This window comes from Heloderma suspectum, chromosome 3 (assembly GCF_057233095.1).
Source record: "Heloderma suspectum isolate Gila_16-S chromosome 3, 16-S_ref, whole genome shotgun sequence".
Classification (NCBI taxonomy): Eukaryota; Metazoa; Chordata; class Lepidosauria; order Squamata; family Helodermatidae; genus Heloderma; species Heloderma suspectum.
The window spans coordinates 248,189,053-248,208,496 of NC_139460.1; the positions used below are offsets into that span (position 1 = coordinate 248,189,053).

At 44.2% G+C, this 19,444-nt stretch overlaps 1 protein-coding gene across 14 annotated transcripts in view; it reads right to left on the reverse strand.

Annotated features, from left to right (window-relative positions):
* TRUB1 (TruB pseudouridine synthase family member 1) overlaps positions 1-19,223 on the reverse strand; it is a 70,832-nt gene extending 51,609 nt beyond the window's left edge. For 13 of the 14 annotated variants that reach the window (XR_014789475.1, XR_014789474.1, XR_014789473.1 and 10 more), the window contains exons 1-3: positions 18,940-19,223; positions 11,709-11,804; positions 9,046-9,101 (exon numbers count right to left, since the gene is read on the reverse strand). Coding sequence is in view for 1 of the 14 variants with exons in the window: in XM_084846142.1 (XP_084702268.1) it covers positions 9,046-9,101; positions 11,709-11,804; positions 18,940-19,096 (309 nt within the window). In the remaining 13 variants the exon portion in view is untranslated. The remainder of the gene's footprint in view (positions 1-9,045; positions 9,102-11,708; positions 11,805-18,939) is intronic. The other variant, XR_014789478.1, reaches the window with a different exon arrangement.
* Between the last annotated feature and the right edge of the window lie 221 nt (positions 19,224-19,444).

Consider the following 19,444-nt stretch of genomic DNA (forward strand, 5'->3'; position numbering starts at 1 on the left):
TGCTCCGGGCCTGTCCAGAGCCAAAGGATGGCTGGGGGAGGCGTGACCCCATCTTCTGGCCTTCGTTTGCTGCTCTGCAATGCCAGGTCTGTTACCCAGAAAACCTCCCTCATCCATGACATGATCCTGGATGAGGGTGCAGACCTGGCATGTATTACGGAGACCTGGCTGGCCGAGGCTGCTGCTCCAACCCTTGCAGCCATGTGTCCAGCTGGATTTTCGTATGCACAGCAGCCGAGGGCTGGGGATCGGGGAGGGGGAGTGGCTGTTATCTACCGAGAGTCCTTGGTCTTCACCAGACCCCCTCTCCGGGAGACCAAGGTTGTTGAGTGCATGTACTGGAGGTTGGGCCCGAAGGGCAGTCTGGGGATTCTGCTCGTGTACCGTCCACCCCGCTGCATGACTGACTCCCTGGCCGAGGTGCTTGAGGTGGTCTCTGATGTGCGTGTACAGTCCCCTAACTTACTGGTGTTGGGGGACTTCAACGTACATTCGGAGGCCATCCTCACAGGAGCACCTCGGGACTTCATGGAGACCATGGCCTCCTGGGAGCTGCACCATATTCTAACTGGGCCCACCCATGTAGCCGGTCATGCACTAGACCTTGTGTTTGTTTCTGGAGAAGTGGGGAGTGATCTGGAAGTCGGGGGTATATCCACCACCCCCTTGTCATGGTCAGATCACTATCTGGTGATGTTGGACTTCTCGGTTCCACAACCCCTCCGCAGGGGTGGAGGACCCATTAAAATGGTCCGCCCCAGGCGTCTTATGGATCCAAATGGATTCCTGAACGCGCTTGGGGATTCTCTGGGGCATGCCAACGGCCACTCGGTCGAGACCCTGGTGGGTGGCTGGAATGCCGCAATCACTGGGGCATTAGATCAGGTGGCTCCGAAACGCCCTCTCCCCCTGAACAGGGCTCGGACTGCACCATGGTTCAATCCGCGGTTATGAGCTCTGAAACAGGAGGTGAGACGGCTAGAGCGCCGGTGGCGGAAGTCTCGCTCCAAAGACGATCAGACACGGGCTAGAGCTATATCTTCAGCCTATCACGTGGCGGTGAAGGCAGCAAAAAAGGAATATTATGCTGCCTCCATCGCGTCTGCAGAGTGCTGCCCCAGGAGGCTGTTCCAAGTGGTCCGGAGCCTGGTCGGTCCTGTGGCTCCGGAACCACTGGAGCATTCTAAGGCCTCCTGTGAGGCTTTGGCAAGGCACTTTGCAGATAAAATTGATCAGATTAGGTGTGTTACTCTGCACACTGTGGATACAGTTAGTGAGCAAGAGGCGGCCTGTGGCAAACCGGTTTTGTGGGATCGGTTCCAGCTTCTTCCTCCTGATGAAGTGGACAAGGTGCTTTCATCTGTAAGGCCAACCACCTGCTTACTTGATCCTTGCCCATCTTGGCTCATTATGAGCTGCAGAGAGAGACTGGGTGAGGGGATCAAGGCGGTGGTGAATGCCTCCCTTGAGGAGGGAGTGATGCCATCAGCCCTCAAGGAGGCAGTGATAAGACCGCTCTTAAAGAAGCCCTCCTTGGATCCTCAAGTTCTGAACAACTTTCGCCCAGTCTCAAATCTGCCATTTTTGGGCAAGGTGATTGAGCGGGTGGTGGCGGTGCAGTTGAAGGCACACTTGGAAGAAACTGATTATCTAGACCCTTTTCAGTCAGGCTTCAGGCCTGGGCATGGGACAGAAACGGCCTTGGTCGCCTTGGTGGATGATATGAGGAGGGCTCTGGATAGGGGTGAATGCTCCTTCCTTGTTCTCCTCTACCTCTCAGCGGCTTTTGATACCGTTGACCACGGTATCCTCCTGGACCGCCTGGAGGGGTTGGGCATTGGAAACACTGTATTGCGGTGGTTCCAGTCCTTCCTCTCTGGCAGGTACCAGAGGGTAGCACTGGGAGAGGAGGTTTCGGACCCGTGGCCACTTACTTGTGGGGTGCCACAGGGTTCCATCCTCTCCCCGATGCTATTTAACATCTATGTGAAGCCACTGGGGGCTATCATCAGGAGGTTTGGGGTGCAGTGTCATCAATATGCGGATGACACTCAGCTCTACCTCTCATTCAAATCTTCACCAAGGTTGGCCGTAGAATCCCTGTCCAAATGTCTGGAGACGGTGAGTGGCTGGATGGGGAGGAATAAGCTGAAGCTCAACCCTGACAAGACCGAGGTACTTTTGGTGGGAGACAAGAGGAAGCTGGGGGATGTTGACCTGGTGTTGAATGGGGTACAGCTACCCTTGAAAGACCAGGTCCGCAGCCTGGGGGTCATTTTGGACTCCCAGCTGTCCATGGAGGCTCAGGTGTCAGCTGTGAGCCGGACAGCGCTGTATCAACTCCATCTGATACGGCGGCTGCGCCCCTACCTTCCCGACCATCTGCTCCCATCGGTAGTACATGCCCTGGTCTCCTCTCGTTTAGACTACTGTAATGCGCTCTACGTGGGGTTACCCTTGAAGACGGTTCGGAAACTGCAGCTGGTACAGAACGCGGCGGCTCGCCTGATTAAAGGCAGCCGCCGGCGAGATCACATCACTCCAGTGCTGAAGGTGTTGCACTGGTTACCAGTTGTTTTCCGGGCCAAATTCAAGGTGTTGGTTTTGACCTTTAAAACCCTATATGGTTCCGGCCCAGCCTATCTTAAGGAGCGCCTCCAGCAACACCAGACAGGCCGCTTAACAAGATCAGCCTCGGATGGCCTTCTCTCTGTCCCATCAGCCAGGACAGCTAGACTGGTGGGGACGAGGGAGAGGGCCTTCTCTGTGGTGGCCCCCACTCTGTGGAACTCCCTCCCTAGGGAACTCCGTCATGCCCCCTCTTTAATGAGCTTCCGTCGTGCATTAAAAACGTGGTTGTTCAGGCAGGCATTTGGGGTGGGTTAGGGTATTTTTTTAAAAAAAAAATTATGGTAAAATTTTACTGTTTTAAATTGTTTATGGTGGGTTGTACATCGCCCAGAGTGGCTGGGTGACCAGTCAGATGGGCGATTAATAAATTTAATAAATAAATAAATAAAATTATTTAGACAAAATTCCTTGAAGTCATGCCACATGACTTTCCCCTCTCAATTTTTCAAATGGTAAATTGATCTTGTGGCAGATCTTCCCTATTTGGTGAGATTATAAATTATGGATCCTAAAAATCTCTGGAAAATATGTCTTTGTGGGGAAGGGGGGAGTTGTATATATTATTTATAAAACAGTATATACCAAAATAAAATAGTAGGCACTGTACAAAAACACAGAGGAAAAAACTGCCCTGCTCAATGAGTTTACAAACTAATTTAGACAAAGACAACATACCAAAAATAAACTAATAAAACTTAAAACTGGAAAAGAAGGCAAAAATAGACATTTGCTAACAGAAGTCAATGAGTTGTGTCACACCTTAGTCCCACTGATTTCAATGAGATGAGTTAATGATTACTAACTTAAGCATGACTTAGTATGGACTGGGCCCAATGAGTTACTGCATTTAAAAAAAGAAGAAGGGAGAGAATAAACTGAACAAGCTTTGGCTGGTAATTGAGTTCAATGGATAAGGAACAATAAAAGAAAAAGTATGAAGATGTGAAATGGAGGAAGAAATAAGGAGTGACAAGCAACGAAGTACCAGAAGACAACCAAGCCCAAGGAGGAGAACAAAGTCAGAGATGAGAAATAGGTAGGAGGTAGATCAATAATGCATTTGAAGGTAACAAAATATTAAACTGAATGGGAAAGGAAAACACATTCATTCTCCCAATTAAGAGAAATTAAAACCAGAAAAACAAGAAATATTTGTGTGCACAACATATAAGGCAGACAACAGCACATAAAATAGAACCGAACATCTAGAAATGGAACTGGAAGATCAGCTAGAAGACCATTACAATAATCCAACTGGGACAAAACAAAAGCACTAACCATTATGAGATGAATCAACAGAAAAAAGAAGAAACTTTAGCAACAGTTGACAACCGGAAATGACAGGATTTATCTAATGATAAAATCAGAGAAGAAAGAAAAGCATCAAATTTAATACTAAGAAAACCAGCATGAAGAAAAGGAGAAATGATATCATCAACAGCAATAGGAAAAGATAAATCTGGAGGAAAAGGAAATTCTGTCTTCGAAATTTGACTTCAAATGGTAATCAGACAACTATGAGGAAATAGCAAGCCAAGATGAAAGATTAACAAACAAAGAAGAGGACAAATCATGGACAGAAAAGAGTAATTGAATACCAGTAGCACAGATATAATTGCAAAGCACTGAATAAGATAACCCAAAGGATGAATAAAAAAACAAATGTTGATAGATTAATAAAAATGACAGAAACATCTTGACGGAAACATCTAATTGACGGAAAAATCTAATTGTAGAGGAAAACCAAGACAGAAGAGAGCTACAAAACTGAATATCACCCAGATAAGAATCAGAGAATCATCAACAGTATCAAAAGCAAAGGATAGGTCAAGAAGAAAAAAAGAATAATTTTGTTGCTATCTGGGAAGATTAAAACATATTTAAGTACAGTAGTTTCAGTTGAATGGTAAGCATGGAAACCAGACTGATAAGTGATCAGATACAATGAGATAAAAATGCAAACACAAAGAGAAAATACATTAAAACAACAAAAGAATGGAAAACGGGACAACAGCCAAAGGAGGATCAAGGATAGTTAAAAAAAAGTCTGGAGAAACTTAAGCATATTTTAAGCCCAAAGGAAGGCCCAATCAGTTTAAGAAAAGCAAGAAATAGAAGACGACAGACAAGGTTCGCAAAGAAGTTTAGTGGACAGGCGGCTGGAGCTTTTCTCACATTCTGTCCACACACTGACTGAACATGTGATCAAGGAGAAAAATCATGCCTACTGGCATCATCCCCCACACATTCAGCAGAAAGTGAGAATGTGAAATATGCACATACAATTGTATGCACAAATGGGACTCCTGGTTACATCAGAGTTCCTGATTGCAAATATAGGCTCTATGCACACACAGTTGTATGTATACAGAACCTGTTCTCACCTTCCCCATAATCTACTGGGGATGGGGCCAGTGGGTGTAGTCCTGCTCCATTGCTACAATTGCAATCAATGTGTGGATAAACATGAAAAGAGGGTTCGAGAAACAGGAAGACCTAGCAACTGACTCATCACAAAAAGTCTGAGCAAAACCATGAGGAGCTATGGAGGAAAGGAGGATGGACAAAGGAACTAACACCCCACAAAAAAGATACTGAAGGGGAAATACTGCAAGAAACCCATTTTGAGACATTAGATAGTTTAACAGATGAAGTAAGAGCATAAATTCATAATGAGGAAAATCAGAGTGCACTCAGGGCTTGCGCTATAAACATTCAACATCCCTACCAAATGAACAATAAGAAAGCAAATCAAGGCAGAGACAGAGAAGGATGAAAACAACAGAGGAGCAAGGAAAACAAATAGTAGAAAGAACACAATTAAGCAGTGAAATACAGTAATGTAGTGGTACATTTTGAAATGCAGGCACTCATCATGACAAGTCCCCATAGCCACATCACCAAGGAGAGTCCAAATATTCAGGCAGCTCTGTTGATCCATATCAGCAAACCAGTTCTAGCAGTTTTCATCTCCACCAGCAGCAGGACTTTAGTAAAGCTCAACGCAAAGCCTCCCCCAAAATACTTTGCGTTATAACAGGAACAATATATTGTTGCTGGGAAATTCATTCCTCTCCCCCACCCCCCACCCCAAGCTACTGTGTGAGGATTGCAGCTAAGCCCAGAGAGATCAGGGCAGTCAGAGGGGTGGAAGGTGGCACATGACATCAGCATCCCTGCTAATAAAGAAGTACCAGCACTGTGTCTCTGTGAGCCATGGCTCCACTACACCACTGATGAATAGCCTCACTAGGGGATGCTACAAGGAGAAAGTAAAGATAATTGAAAGAAAAGGAATTAGGAGTTACTGAACTTAAATGGTTTAGTTAGGTTGCAATCCTATAAATATTTAGATACAAAAATGTCCTACAACTCCCAGCATTCTCTAGCCAACATGATTGGCTGGGGAATGCTGGGAGTTGGAGGACTTTTTTCTGTCTAAACATGCAAAGGATTGCACCCTAAGAGGATCAAACTAGAATCAAAAAGAAGATAAAAAGAGCAGATAGTGATGCAACAATGATAAAGGAGAATATGGGAGCAATCCTATACCCCCTAGATAGCTGTCTGGGGAGCCACAGGGCCTTTCAGATTTGTTGATCCAAGGCTGGAGAAAGCACTCCCACCACAGATCCAGGAAACTTTGCTCCCCACCCCCTTCATCTCACAGCCAGTGTGAGAGAACTGTGCCAGCTGCCTCTCCTGAGTTTGCAAAAGCAATCTTGGAGAGGAGGTAAAGGGGGTATTTCTGTGGGCAGGGAGGGGAGGGGACTGGAGAGGCTGACTTATGACATATCCCCAGGCCTCTCCAGCCTCTTTTCCTCCCCCTCCACAGCTAGATGGGCAAAAAAAGCCCATCTAGCGAAAATGTAGAGAGGGAGGAGCACGGAAGCGAAGATTGCCTCCGCCACTCCTCCTGCTCTGCATTGGATACCTGTAAACCTCCCAGTTCGGAGGCTTGCAAGCTTTGGAATAGGATTGCGCTCTAATAGAGTTGAAGTTATTACCAGATCCAAAACATGACCTGCAGAATGAGTAGAAGAAGTAGGGGGGAAGTCTACCATAAAAAAAAAGATTAACAGGAAATGAACACAGGACCATTTTTTCATACAAAAACTATTGAGACGGGGAGATGCAACGTGGATCAGCTCACAGATTCAACTGCTATCTAAAGAATGGCAACCTTATTTTGGTAATGCAAGAAGATGAATAAGCCTGCAATGAAATTCTAAGCTGCAGAAAGTCATATCTATGAAGTGACATACTTTAATTTCTGAAACATGGTGATCTCTCAATTTGAAAGCATATAGTAACAAAAAAGACACTGCACATTAAAATTATGATTAAAAAATCTGAAAGTCAAAGTTCATGCTGAATCTAGCTGCACTTTAAAAACTATGTATTTATTTTATTCCCCTTTTGGAAGGTCAATGCAATTTAGCAATCATAACCAGAACTGAATTTAAGCTCAAGAGGGACCATTCTTCCCAGGAGATGCATGAATTATGAAACGATGCTTTTCACACAAAGCTTATGGGAAACCAAGGAAGTGTTTTACAAGAAAAGCAACAGAGTAGCAGATACTCGCTACTATTGCCACAAATGCAATAGTAAAGGTTTGGCGCTCATAGGCATAGGTGTCTTGGTCTGTGTAGTTAGAACAGAATCAATACTATTACAAATCCTAGATGCAACCTGATACCTGCAGCACCCAGCAAGGGCTAATTCAATCAGTTTGGAATCTTCATTATGGCTGTTTTCTCCTACAGCCAGCTTCCTTTGGTTTCAGAGCCAAGCTAACTAAAACAGTTGTTGTGGAACACTTGAAGTAGAGAATCAGTGGGTAGAAAAACAGCTAGGCACCCCCACCTTGCCTGCAGATTCTCCCTTGGCAATCTTCCCTCCTCTGCATTAGCATTACAGAGAAATAAGGGGTTAGAACCCCATATCCTCCCATCCCAACATGTCATCCCATTCAGAATTTGAGTTGTCAAAGCATATGAAAGTAAGGTGCAACTAAAATTACATTTTAACATTATCAATTCAAAGGGGTAACTATTCCATTAAATGTGTGGCACAAAATGATGCAAGGGACATAAATGCTTGGATCCTAAGATCAGTTAAGGACATTCAAAGAATGAATGTTGCGTGTCCCTTCCTCCCCATCACAGCCACCTGTGTGTCTCTAGGTTGCCCCCCCCCCCGAATAATATGTAAGAGGGGCAGTGTCCAGACTGGAGGAGTCCTCCTCAGAGGAGCCAGAGGCCCCAGAAGCCCAGGATACCCCAGACCAGGGACTGCCACCAGAGGAGACTGCCTCAGGAGCCTGAACCCTCAGGGGAAGTGGCTGCCAGGCCATCCTTGTCAGGAGAGAGGGACTCTGCCTCTGAGGCAGAGGCTGAGCCACTCCCGGATCCCTGGTAGCATTGTCTCCTCAAGAGACAGGCTAGCAGGGCTCCTGTGCAAAGGAGTGCTCACCTCCAGAAGAGGTCTCCTCAGGAGAAAGGGACTCCTCAGGGAAGGGAGCTCTGATTGCTACAGCTGACCTCTGGGTGGGGTCTAGCTGGCTTGGAGCTTAAAAGCCTTCACTGGAAACCCAGCCAGCATCGGAACAACTTGGTCCTTCCAGCTTCTGCCGTGTGCCTTGCTGCCTGAATTGTACCCTGCGTCTGGTGCTCTGTTTCCTGACCTTGTGGACTGCTCAACGACCCTGCTTCTGGACTGCGTAACACACTTGACGGCTTTACTGTGTTTGACCTCTTGCTTGTTATCTTGACAACTCCTGCTCCTCCCTGATCCTCGTTGCCTGCCTGACTGCCAGTGTTCTGACCTCTGCCTGGATTTTGACCACTCCCGCCTTAGCTTAAAACTCCTTGGACTGAAACCTGTGTCCTTGACCATTTGCTTGCCAACTTGACTACTCTATTACCTCGCTCCCTGTACTAGCTTGCAAACAGGCAAGACTTGCTCTAGAGCAGGACAGGCAGAGGGCTGCTGGGGGGAGAAAGAGATGAGAAACTTTCCTTCTGTGAATATCTTAGGATCCCAATCAAAGAATACAGCAGTTCCTGTAGAATATGTATCTAGACTGTGTATAACTAGGATTCAAATGTAGGCTAAGCCTCATGGGCTCTCTTCTTTTGGCTGAGCTTGCTTTGTCAGAGCTATTTAAAGATTAGGCTAAGGCAATACCCCTGTTCAGAAGTTCACACCCCACCCCGATAAAATAAGAACTGCCTGTTGAACAGAGCAGGGAGAACTCAGTTTGCCCCACCCACTCGCTGCCCATTCCTGCAGCCCTCCACACATCAAGGGCTGAACCTCTGCAATGGGGAGACTTCTCTACTAAGGTAGGCTGCCCTCATGATTTGGAAGGGGGGATTGAGGAAAACGTGAGGTGTTCCATATTCTTACCTTAGAACCTGCCAACATGCTGCTCAGCAGTTTAGTTCCTTTCCCAATGCCAACCACTGTTAAGAAATAGAAACATGACTTCAAGAAACCGTGGTATCTCTGTTTACATTACTGCTGGCTGAAATACATCACACTAGACAGAAGCACTACTTCACATACTTCTGGCACCTTCCATGAACAGAATGAAGTGACCCAAGTGGTGGTAATACTTTCTAGAAAAGTTACTCCGGTAGGGCTTATGATATTTCAGTGAGCTGAGGAAGAAAAGCAATGCAAGTAACGTATTTCTAAAATGCTCACAGTTCTACATAGGGAGACCTTTTAAGCTGCTTTAAACGGTTTGCATTCTTTGCTACTGACCAAGAAGCAGTCATTCCTCCAACACCAATGGCCTAAAAAGGCGGCAGGCCAAGCAAAGACAGAACAGCTTAGATAATATACACAACCAGAAGCTGTAACCAGTTGCTGTTCCGATGGCCCTGGTTGAAGAGCTGTTGTGCTTTTCTCTGACTGAAATCAAACCATTGCTCAAGCCAACCACGCACTGAGCAGCTAGCCGAGATAAACACGGGTTACTTAAACTGCAGTTGATGTTCCTTGATGGTCACCCATGCAGACATACATACGGATTCTTGCACCTGTACAGAGCAATGTTTTGGAAGCCTGTCAAGCAGAGGTGGGCAACATGCAGGCCATGGGTTGCATGAAGCCCCCCTGGCTTTTTCTGCAGCTCCTGCTGCCCCCCAAGTCATTGCCACCACATTGTAGCCAAATTTTGGTGGTGCAACAGCAGTAAAAAATAAGCATTTTTCAGTTTAAACACCACCTTTTCATTCCACATCTCCCCACATGCCTTGTTTTAAAATGAAAATTGGGTTTTGGTGCCGCCCAATTTCAGAAATTTGGCAGCAACAGTTCCAGCATGGGGTGGGTGGGTTGTACCCCATGGTGGGTTCCGGGTCTGGGAAATGGCCCCCGGATCATTGGAAGTTGCCCTGCTCTAGAGATGTAGAGAGTGTTTTTGCCCCCACCCTCAAGCAGGGAAACCCTCTGCTTTTAGGCTAGTTTGAGGGCAGGAAGAACTCCTTTCCCTCATTTTCTTTCCATGTGTGAGACCACACAGAGACCATGCAGGAAAACTGCAATTCTTTCCAGAGGAAAAAAAAAAGCAACTAGAAATGTCAAGTTGCTAGAAAACTTATCATTACAGGAAATTAGAGAGCACATACTGTTACAAAAGAACAAGATTTATTCAGACATACAAGCTCATAAGAGCAAATTCACTCAAATCAAAAGTGTAGCTTAAATAATTCAGCTGGTCAATCGAGAGTTTTACACAGCAACGTTACTCACAGGTAGCAGACAATTTGCACTTCACCCTAGTTTGAATATTCGGTAATGCCTACAAGGTTACCAGCCTTTTCTCTTAACCTAATAAAGGAGAGGGCCTTCTCCTCTATTATTCTAAGATAACAAGCTCCATTACATTTCCCACATCTGAACGGTTTACAAATTCAAGGGACATAGCACAGGTTATGAACGCAATTCTATACATGTCTACTCAGAAGCAAGTCCCATTTAGATCAATGGAACTTACTGCCACGTAAGCAAGGGTTAGGACTGCAGCTCAAGTGAAAGAGTCAGCAACTCATGGCAAGAACTCTTATCCTGGAATAGCAATCATGTAACAAAAGCAGGGCTATTATCTTGAATCCGTGGAATTCATAGCTCCCTAGGCAAGCACACAACAACCGGTTAATGACCCCAAAGAGTTGGAAGTACTCAAAGCCCTGTGGCTGAAACACTATACTATCCTTGTTATTATGAGAGGATAACAGTAGGCTAACAAAGCATTCTAGAATATTTAGGCCACAATTCACTGACAGCAGCCATGCCAAATAATTTACAGAGAACAGAATATTATTTCTCTGGCCAACGAGAAACAGGAACCACAAGTGAGTTAAGCTTTCTATTTTCATACTTGCAGTAACAGTAAAAAAAAAAGCAAACAGCATAGGGAAATAGAAGCTAATTCCTGATATTAGCTTATACTTTCCCGTCAGCGTTGTTTTTCAAATGTTGCGGCAACCACATAAAAAACAGAGAGCTGGTTTTCACTGTGACTGGTAACACTCTCAAAAGCCCTATATTTATCTGAACTCCACCTAGGAAAGTAAACAATGCCTAAAATTCCTAACTGTGTAAGGCAAACATGACTGACACATGAGACTCTATGGCACTGAAGATACCTCTACACTTGAAAGCCTTAAGGGGCAATCCTACTGAAAAGTCCTACAACTTTTGGCTGGCTGGAGAATACTGACAGTTCTAGGACTTTTTCTGTCTAAACATGTGCTGGATTGATTACGCCCTTAGTTCTGCAAACCTCAGTTGCTCAGAAGCCTATTGAGATCCCTAGAAGTTATGTCTTCAAAACCACATTTGAGGTTCTTTGTATTTACTCCGTGACACTCTGAAGTCATGACTGGATACATGTCCTTAATATATCCCACATGTTGAACAGGACTAGGAATCAATATTTAAATTTGAATGTCGCTGAGATTTGTGAGGAGGGGTATAGATCCCTGTGGGACATGCACAGCACTTCACTAAATTACATCACAATTAAATAAATGACAAATGCAGACCAATATGCAAGTTACCAAGTACTCCTGTGGCATTGCTATCCAGAATCCCACCATGTCCAAACTTTAACATTTGTTTCCTCTTCTTCTGAGTAGGCTTCAGTATACCAGCTTCTAAAAAAATAAGATCCCAAAGGACAAGAAGCTTCAGATACATTTGTAGCAATAACAAACAAGATACATAAATCTGCCATTCTTATTGGAAAGTACAAAATCCCAAGAAGGAAGGAAAATTGTGAATTAGGATCCTAGGAATTGCTGCATCGTAAAAGAAATAGCTCACCTAAGAGCAATTTCTCATTTCTAGCATCGGTTGCCATCCGATAATTCTTTTAATATTTAGCACATGGGGTGCATTATTCTCCACATCGATGTACAAGGAACATCACATTTACTTATTCATTACAGCAGAGCTTTCCAAACTGTGTGCCGCGGCACATTAGTGTGTCGACAGCAGTGTGTAGGTATGTCGCGCAAAATGCAGAAAATTGTGTGGAAGGGCACTGCGGAGCTCCCTTACGCGCGTTTGCTTCCCTTGGCCCCTCCCCTGGAACTTCCTAAAGCTGCTAATGTTAAAGCAGCTAAGGCTTAGCAGCTTTAACATTAGCTGCTTTAGGATTGTGTGGCATCTTGACGTAGGACGCACGTGATTGGTGGTGCTGGAGCAGTACGGCAAGGAGTGTGGTAACGCTGGCTGCACGAGGAGTGTGGAGAATTCGAAGTCTTGTTGGAGACTCCTTTAACGGAGCAATCAGCGGGGGAGAACAACGGCCCGCCGGACACCCCTGGAGCAGGGAGGGACACGCCGGGCAGGCGAGGAGCTTTGAGCCTGCACTCCCAGGAAAGTAGAGGTGCAGGGTGAAGAGAGGGGAGGGGCCGCCCTAGGAGCACAGCTTGGCCGGCGCCGGCCCGGCAAGGTTTCAGGTGCGCCCTTCGCAGACTTCTGTGCAGCGCTGCCGCGCAGCCAGGCCAGAGTAACGCGCGGCTGGAAATGCCGCCAGCCCCCGACTGGGACTGCGCCGAGTGGGCTGTCCGCCATCTTGGCCAATCGGAACAGAGCTCAGTGGAGGCCAGAAGCCTCAGAATCAGCGTGCTCCCAATCACCCGGGCGAGAGCAGCTGCAGGATGTCACCCAGTCAACCCACCTGCTGCTGGCTGAAGGGCGGCCATCCTCCCAAACCCAATGTGGCAAACAGCAAGCCACCCATCAGATGGCACTTATAATTTGATTTCTGACATTTATTTTTATTTTTACTCTGCTGTAATCGTGGATTGACCACTCACCGGCAGTGTACCACTGGAGAATGCTGGAACTGGACTCTGGACATAGGCACTGCAAATATTTGCAGCAATATAGCCTTGTAGTGAGACATATATATTTACACCATTTTTGTTGGACTTTTGCGTCTCCATGTGTTTTTGCAGCTAGGCTCCTACCTGGACTTATGTGTCCTAATATGTATTGTATATACTTTAGTTAATTTTGTTTGTTTTTCACATTTTCTCCTGGTCCTGATTCCTATCTTTATCTCACTTCATCACTGTGGGAGTGTAGCACAGATGCTGTTATTTTCATAAGAAAAAACAGAGAAAGATAAGCGCTAAAAACAGTCCTGTTATTTTCATATTTAGTTAATGCTAAAACCTAGAAATAAATTCACATAGATTTATTCATTAAATTGCAGTTGAATTACCCATAAAATGGATACGTTTCTAATTAAGAAAAGGAAAGCTGGTGAAGATGACGTTTGCAATGAACAAAATGTAGCCACTACAGAGGAAACTACACAAGAATCAACTGTTGAATGGTCTGTATTAGTACGTAAGAAGTGTAAAGGAAAAATTTCCAAGCCTCGTTTATACAATAAAGATTATATGAAACTGGGGTTCACATTTTCTGGTAATGAAAACAATCCTTGTCCCCAGTGTTTAATTTGTGGGGATATACTTGCAAATGAAAATATGGTACCAAATAAATTAAAGCGTCATTTTACCTCAAAACACTGTCATTTCTCAGAAAAAACAGTAGAATACTTTATTGAGCTTTCAGAACCTATAAAGAAGCAGTTTGCATCATTCACGAAGAGAATGAAGACATCAGAGAAAGCTCAAAAGGCAAATTACTTGGTTGCTCAAATAACTGCCAAAAACAAGGACCCTCACGCTATTGCCGAAACCACCATAAAGGAATCTTGCCGTGCTATCGTTCGAACAATGTTTGGGCCTGAATTTGAGATAGAAGTTAATAAAATCCCTTTGGCATGTAACACGATCGGAAGACATATTCAAGACATGTCTGATGACATTCAGCAGCAAATGAAGGATATTTTTCAATATGATAATATGATCTTTACATTGCAATTAGATGAAGCAACAGATGTCAGTGGGTTAGCACAATTATTGGTTTTTATATGTTTCATTCATACTGACTGAATTATTGAGCAATTCTTGTGTTGTCTAGAACTTCCAATGAGAACTAGAGGTGAAGATATATTTAAAACTTCAGATTGCTTTATGAAGGAAAATAATTTGCAATGGTTAAATTGTGTAGGAATATGCACAGATGGGGCACCCTCAATGGTTGGTTCAACAAAAGGTTTTATAGCTTTAGCAAAGAAAGAGAATGAAAATATTATAATTACTCATTGCTTTTTACATCGCGAAGCACTAGTCGCACAAACCATTGGAAATGAATTAAGAAAAGTTTTGGACAAAGTGGTTCAAATGGTCAATTACATTAAAAGTAGACCTCTTCAATCAAGATTATTTGCTCATATTTGTGAAGAAATGGGGGCAAGGTTTAAAAGGCTTCTACTACACACAGAAGTTCATTGGCTCTCAAGAGGTCGAGTGCTTTGTCATGTATATGAATTGAGGGAAATGATGCGTAAACGTTTTGAGGAAAATCAGCAAAATGAATTCTGCGATCTAATTCAAAACAAACTTTGGTGCACAAAATTGGCATATCTTGCTGACATATTTGAACATCTGAATAAAATAAACACCAATATGCAAGGAAAAGGAGAAAATATCTTAACAGTGGTAGATAAAATTTGTGCTATGAGAGACAAAATAGCAATTTGGAAAAGGAAAGTGAAAGAAGGAAATTTTGAAATGTTTTCCAAAACTGCTGAGTGCCAGCTAAAATGTGGTATCAGCTCGCTAATTGTTGACCATTTAACATTGCTCGGAGAGAAAGTTCATCATTACTTCCCAAATGTTGAAATCCAAGACTACGATTGGATCAGAAATCCATTTCTTTCAACTGCAATGAGGAACTTTTCACTTATTGAAGAAGAATTAACTGACATAAAAAAATGATCGAAATCTATTAATAATGCATGAACAGGGTGACTTAGACAGCTTTTGGATTCGCATTTCAAAAGTGCAACCAAACATAGCTTAAAAAGTGTTAAAAATTATTCTGCAGTTTTCTACTACATACATTTGTGAAGTATCCTTTTCAACGATGGCAAACTTAAAGACACTGAAACGTGGAAGCTTAAAAATGCTTGATGACGAAATGCGAGTGTCTTTATCTAATATTCCACCAAATATTGAAAAGCTGTGTTCATCCCATCAAACTCATACATCCCATTAAAATGGTAAGCAGTTATTGGTGTTATTCAACTTTTTTAAATTCCTGCACATATTTACATACTGTTACTCATAAATGACAACAATCTATGTTGTTATCTTACAAATTATATATTTTTAAATATATAAATGAAAGGTTTTCATGAGATATGTTGTATCCCCATACATTTTTTAATTACAATTTATGTATGTGTCCGTATCTCTTATAACGGGTTAGTTTAACCTCCGGTTTGCTAGTAAAACTGAATTACTGTGTCGCGAAATGATGCATGTCTAAAAAGTGTGTCACCAACACGAAAAGTTTGGAAAGCTCTGCATTACAGTAATAAAAACCATAACTGGCAATAGTCACAGAGTTTATCCAATACTGTCAACAGTGCACAGCAGCGCCTCAATTTATTTCCTACATTAAGAGAGCAATGCTATGGCTGTTAGACACTGTCTAGCAGGCCATAGGATATGCTCATTTCCAGGAACTGACTTCAGAGCCCGCACTTCGAGGTCAGTTCCCGGAAAACTGACCGCCCCCCTCGTCCACGCTGCCTCGGAGGCAGTGCGGAGAAGCCCTGTGCTTGCAAGAGGAGCGTGGAGCAACTGAAAAGGGGCAGGGCTGGGGGCGTTCTGGGGTGGGGAGAGTGGAGCTGCGTGTACAACACATTGGCCCCCCTGTGGCTAGACAGCGGAAAACGGCTACCTAGTGAAAAATATCAAGGCAGGAGAGGCGCAAACGGAATGATCCCCCCGTGCCTCTCCTGGCTTGCTTTGGATAGGCGGGCGTCTCCGAGGTCGGAGGCAGCTGCCTATACAGTTAGGATTGTACCCTTAATTACATATAATGGCTGGGATCCAACAATACCTTGCTGGTTATGGAAAGAAGAGATATGAGATTGCAAGCTGTTCTATAGACAACACTGAGAAAGCCCTACCTGTACTTGCATAGCCAGCCACTGGATGACATGCTCAAACCAGGGGAGGTAGCAACTACAGCAACTTTCCCCAACCTAGAGCGCTCCAGATGTTTTGGACTTCAGTTCCCATCAGCTCCAGCCAGCATAGCCAATGGTCAAGAATTAAGGGAGTTGTAGTCCAAAGGCTGTACTACAGAGGAAGTCAGGGATGTGAAACTCCAGGACAAACCTTAACCAGGTCTGAAGCTCATTCTTTCTCTGCTTTACCTGCCTCACAGGATTGTTGTGAGGTTAAAACACTGCTCTGAGTGCCTTGGAAAAAGAGCAAGGTAAAAATGAAACCAATAAGAATATATTTCACCTGCCCTGTATATTTGATTAATAGGGCTTGGCTACTGTATGCTCCAATAGGGAATACCTTATACCTAACTAATGTTAACTATTATTAACTAGCAATTATTATTCCACTCTGGGTTTGCTACAAACCCAGGTTAAGCACATGCTTAACCTGATTGTATTGCGTTCTGTGTCAGGGATGGGCAGACTCTGGGTTGAGGAATCTACTTTTACCAGAGCCCTTAAGCCCACTGATCAGAGCCAGATGCAAATTGTACTATATTAGGGGGCAAGGGGGAGCAGTGGAGTCAATTACCTAGTTCACCCCATGAGTCATACAACACATACACAAATACAAAACTATATCAGAGTTACTATAGACCAGGAATTCTAACACAAAATTATTCAAGCGGCCAGTAGAGCTGCACAAAGACCTGGTCAAAGGCAACCTATGCATACTCATATTTTACAATGTGAGGAACACTGAGGGCCAAAGCAGATATTACTTGAAATCCATATCTAGCAGCTGTGTCTTTTTCATTTTTACTCTAGAGTAGGTGCGGTGAGGCTGACCCACACACTAATATCCCAGTCTGGATTGGGGGTCCTGCACCTACTCAGAGTAATTAAAAAAAAAAAAAAAAAGACATCGCTAAAATAATGTTTGGTCTGGAGGCTAAGAGGTAAGTGATTAGCGCAAGGCCAGCCATGGCACATTTGTTGTTGTTTTATTAATTTTCCATTTTTCTTGCTATTATTAGACTGATCTGCCTTCTGCGTACCCATTCTCTATCTGGCCAATCTGGGTTGATCAGATTGCACCTCTACCAAGGACCCAAAGATGCAAGGAACATAGTACTGTAGCAAACCCAGAGTGGAATAATAATATGTGACGTTGCTAGTTAATAATTGTTAATATTAGTTAGGTATAAGGTATTCCCTATCGGAGTACACAGTAGCCAAGGCCTATTCATCTCCAAATATACAGCGCAGGTGAAATATATCCAGCAACAAAATACAGAGAGCTAAGCATTTCTAGATCTTGCTAAAACATTTTGGTACCTTGTTCCTGGTGAAAGTAGTACCCTGAACCTTCCAGCAAGGCAATGATAAAGCTGGTAGTGTGCTTATGGGCCAACGTACCTATAAAAACTGAATTCTCATTCAAGAAAACACTCCTTATTCAAGTTTTTACATCTTCACCTATTTGGGTGTCATCTAAAGTCTCACTTTCCCTTGATAGAAACACCCAGATACAAATGCAATTAAACAAATTGCCTCAAGTTCCAGGTTCAGTTATTTGCTCCTGAAGAGCAAAGTTAGACATGTTGACAAGAAAAGATGGAGCTGCACAAATATACAGCTGGAAAAGACTACTTAAGATGTTCACAGCCTCCCCTGATCTGGTGCCCTCCAGATGTGTTAGGACTATAAAGACCATCACCCTGAGCCGGCAAGGCTGTTCTAAAGACATGCCAGGGAGAAGCAAATCATTTGTGCATATCTTTCTGTTTAGATGATTTGCAGTAGGACCCCCTTACCAGACTTCTTAACTATCCCCAGTATCTCCAGTTAAGGCTAGGAAAGCACCCTGCCTGAAACCCTGGCGAGCTGCTGCCAGTCAGTGTCAACAATGCTGACCTAGATGGACCAATAGTCTGACTCAGTATAAGGCATGTCCCTATGTTTCTAACTGGAGGTCAGCTAGAAAATACAATCCATTAAGTCAGAATCCGTGGACTATGCTGGGAAATCCAACAAAGTGTGCAGACAGACATCTGTTCTTTGAACTGTTCGTGTAGGAAACGAGGAAATATATATATATAGAGAGAGAGAGTTCAGAGGTTCTAGTGCACATCATTCTCCTCAGAACCACTCAAACCCTGCTTGATTCTCACATTATTTACCAATTGCCTAGACTTCCATATATATCTGTACGGACCCTGAGATCATCCTCAGAGGCCCTTCTCCAGGTGCACCTGCTGAATGACGTGAGACAAGCAGCTACTAAGGCACGGGCCTTTTTAGTGGTGGCACGCCAGTTGTGGAAGGACCTCCCTAGACAGGCTCAACTGGTCAGGTGAATACCTTCTTATCTTCCCAGACTTTTTAGCCCTTCAAGTTTAAAAATTGCATTAGTGCATCTTTAGGTCTTTGCACTGCTGCTGGCTTTTATCTAGGTCACTACTTCGGTTTTATTCTGTTTTAAACTTATGGCTTCATATTATGTTTTAATGCATTGTTGTATTTTATAGTTTTACCCTTTGTCTTGTAAACTGCCCAGAGAGCTTCAGCTACTGGATGGGACAGAAAGATAATAAACACATAAATAAAAAATAGACTCGCGCCACCCTGCCCCCCTCCTATCACCAGAACTTTCATTCTCACCCACTCCTCTCAAGCAGTACCTGCCAACAGCTTCGCCCTAAGCCGGTTTAGCACAGCTGATGAAGTGGGCCCTTTGGGTTTATACACAGCGAACAGTCCATTAAAAGACTGGAGCTTCGCTGCTATTGCTTTATTCATGACTGCGTCCAACAGCGCTCCTTCCACCGTCGCGGCCATAAGGCACCATGCGGAGGCAAAAGCTCATCCGCTCTGCCTCGCCGACTCCGACCCCATCAGCTACGGCCACGCTTCTGCCCACGTGGCTCCACCGTGGAGCTGCAGCAACGCGGACCACAGCAGCACTGGGGCAGAAAGGGACGGCTTCCGCGCCCGCAAGCTATAAAGCGGAAGAGCATTGTGGGAATTGCAGTCTTCTGATTTCTTTTGGACATGGGCCCGGATGCAGGGGCTTGTGGGAGTTGTAGTTTACTACTTTTTGCCCTCCCCGCCCTGTTTGTTTTCAGACTGTTTGCTCTCGGCTGACTCCCTCTTTATCTTCAAAAATATTACCAACTGCACAGAGTG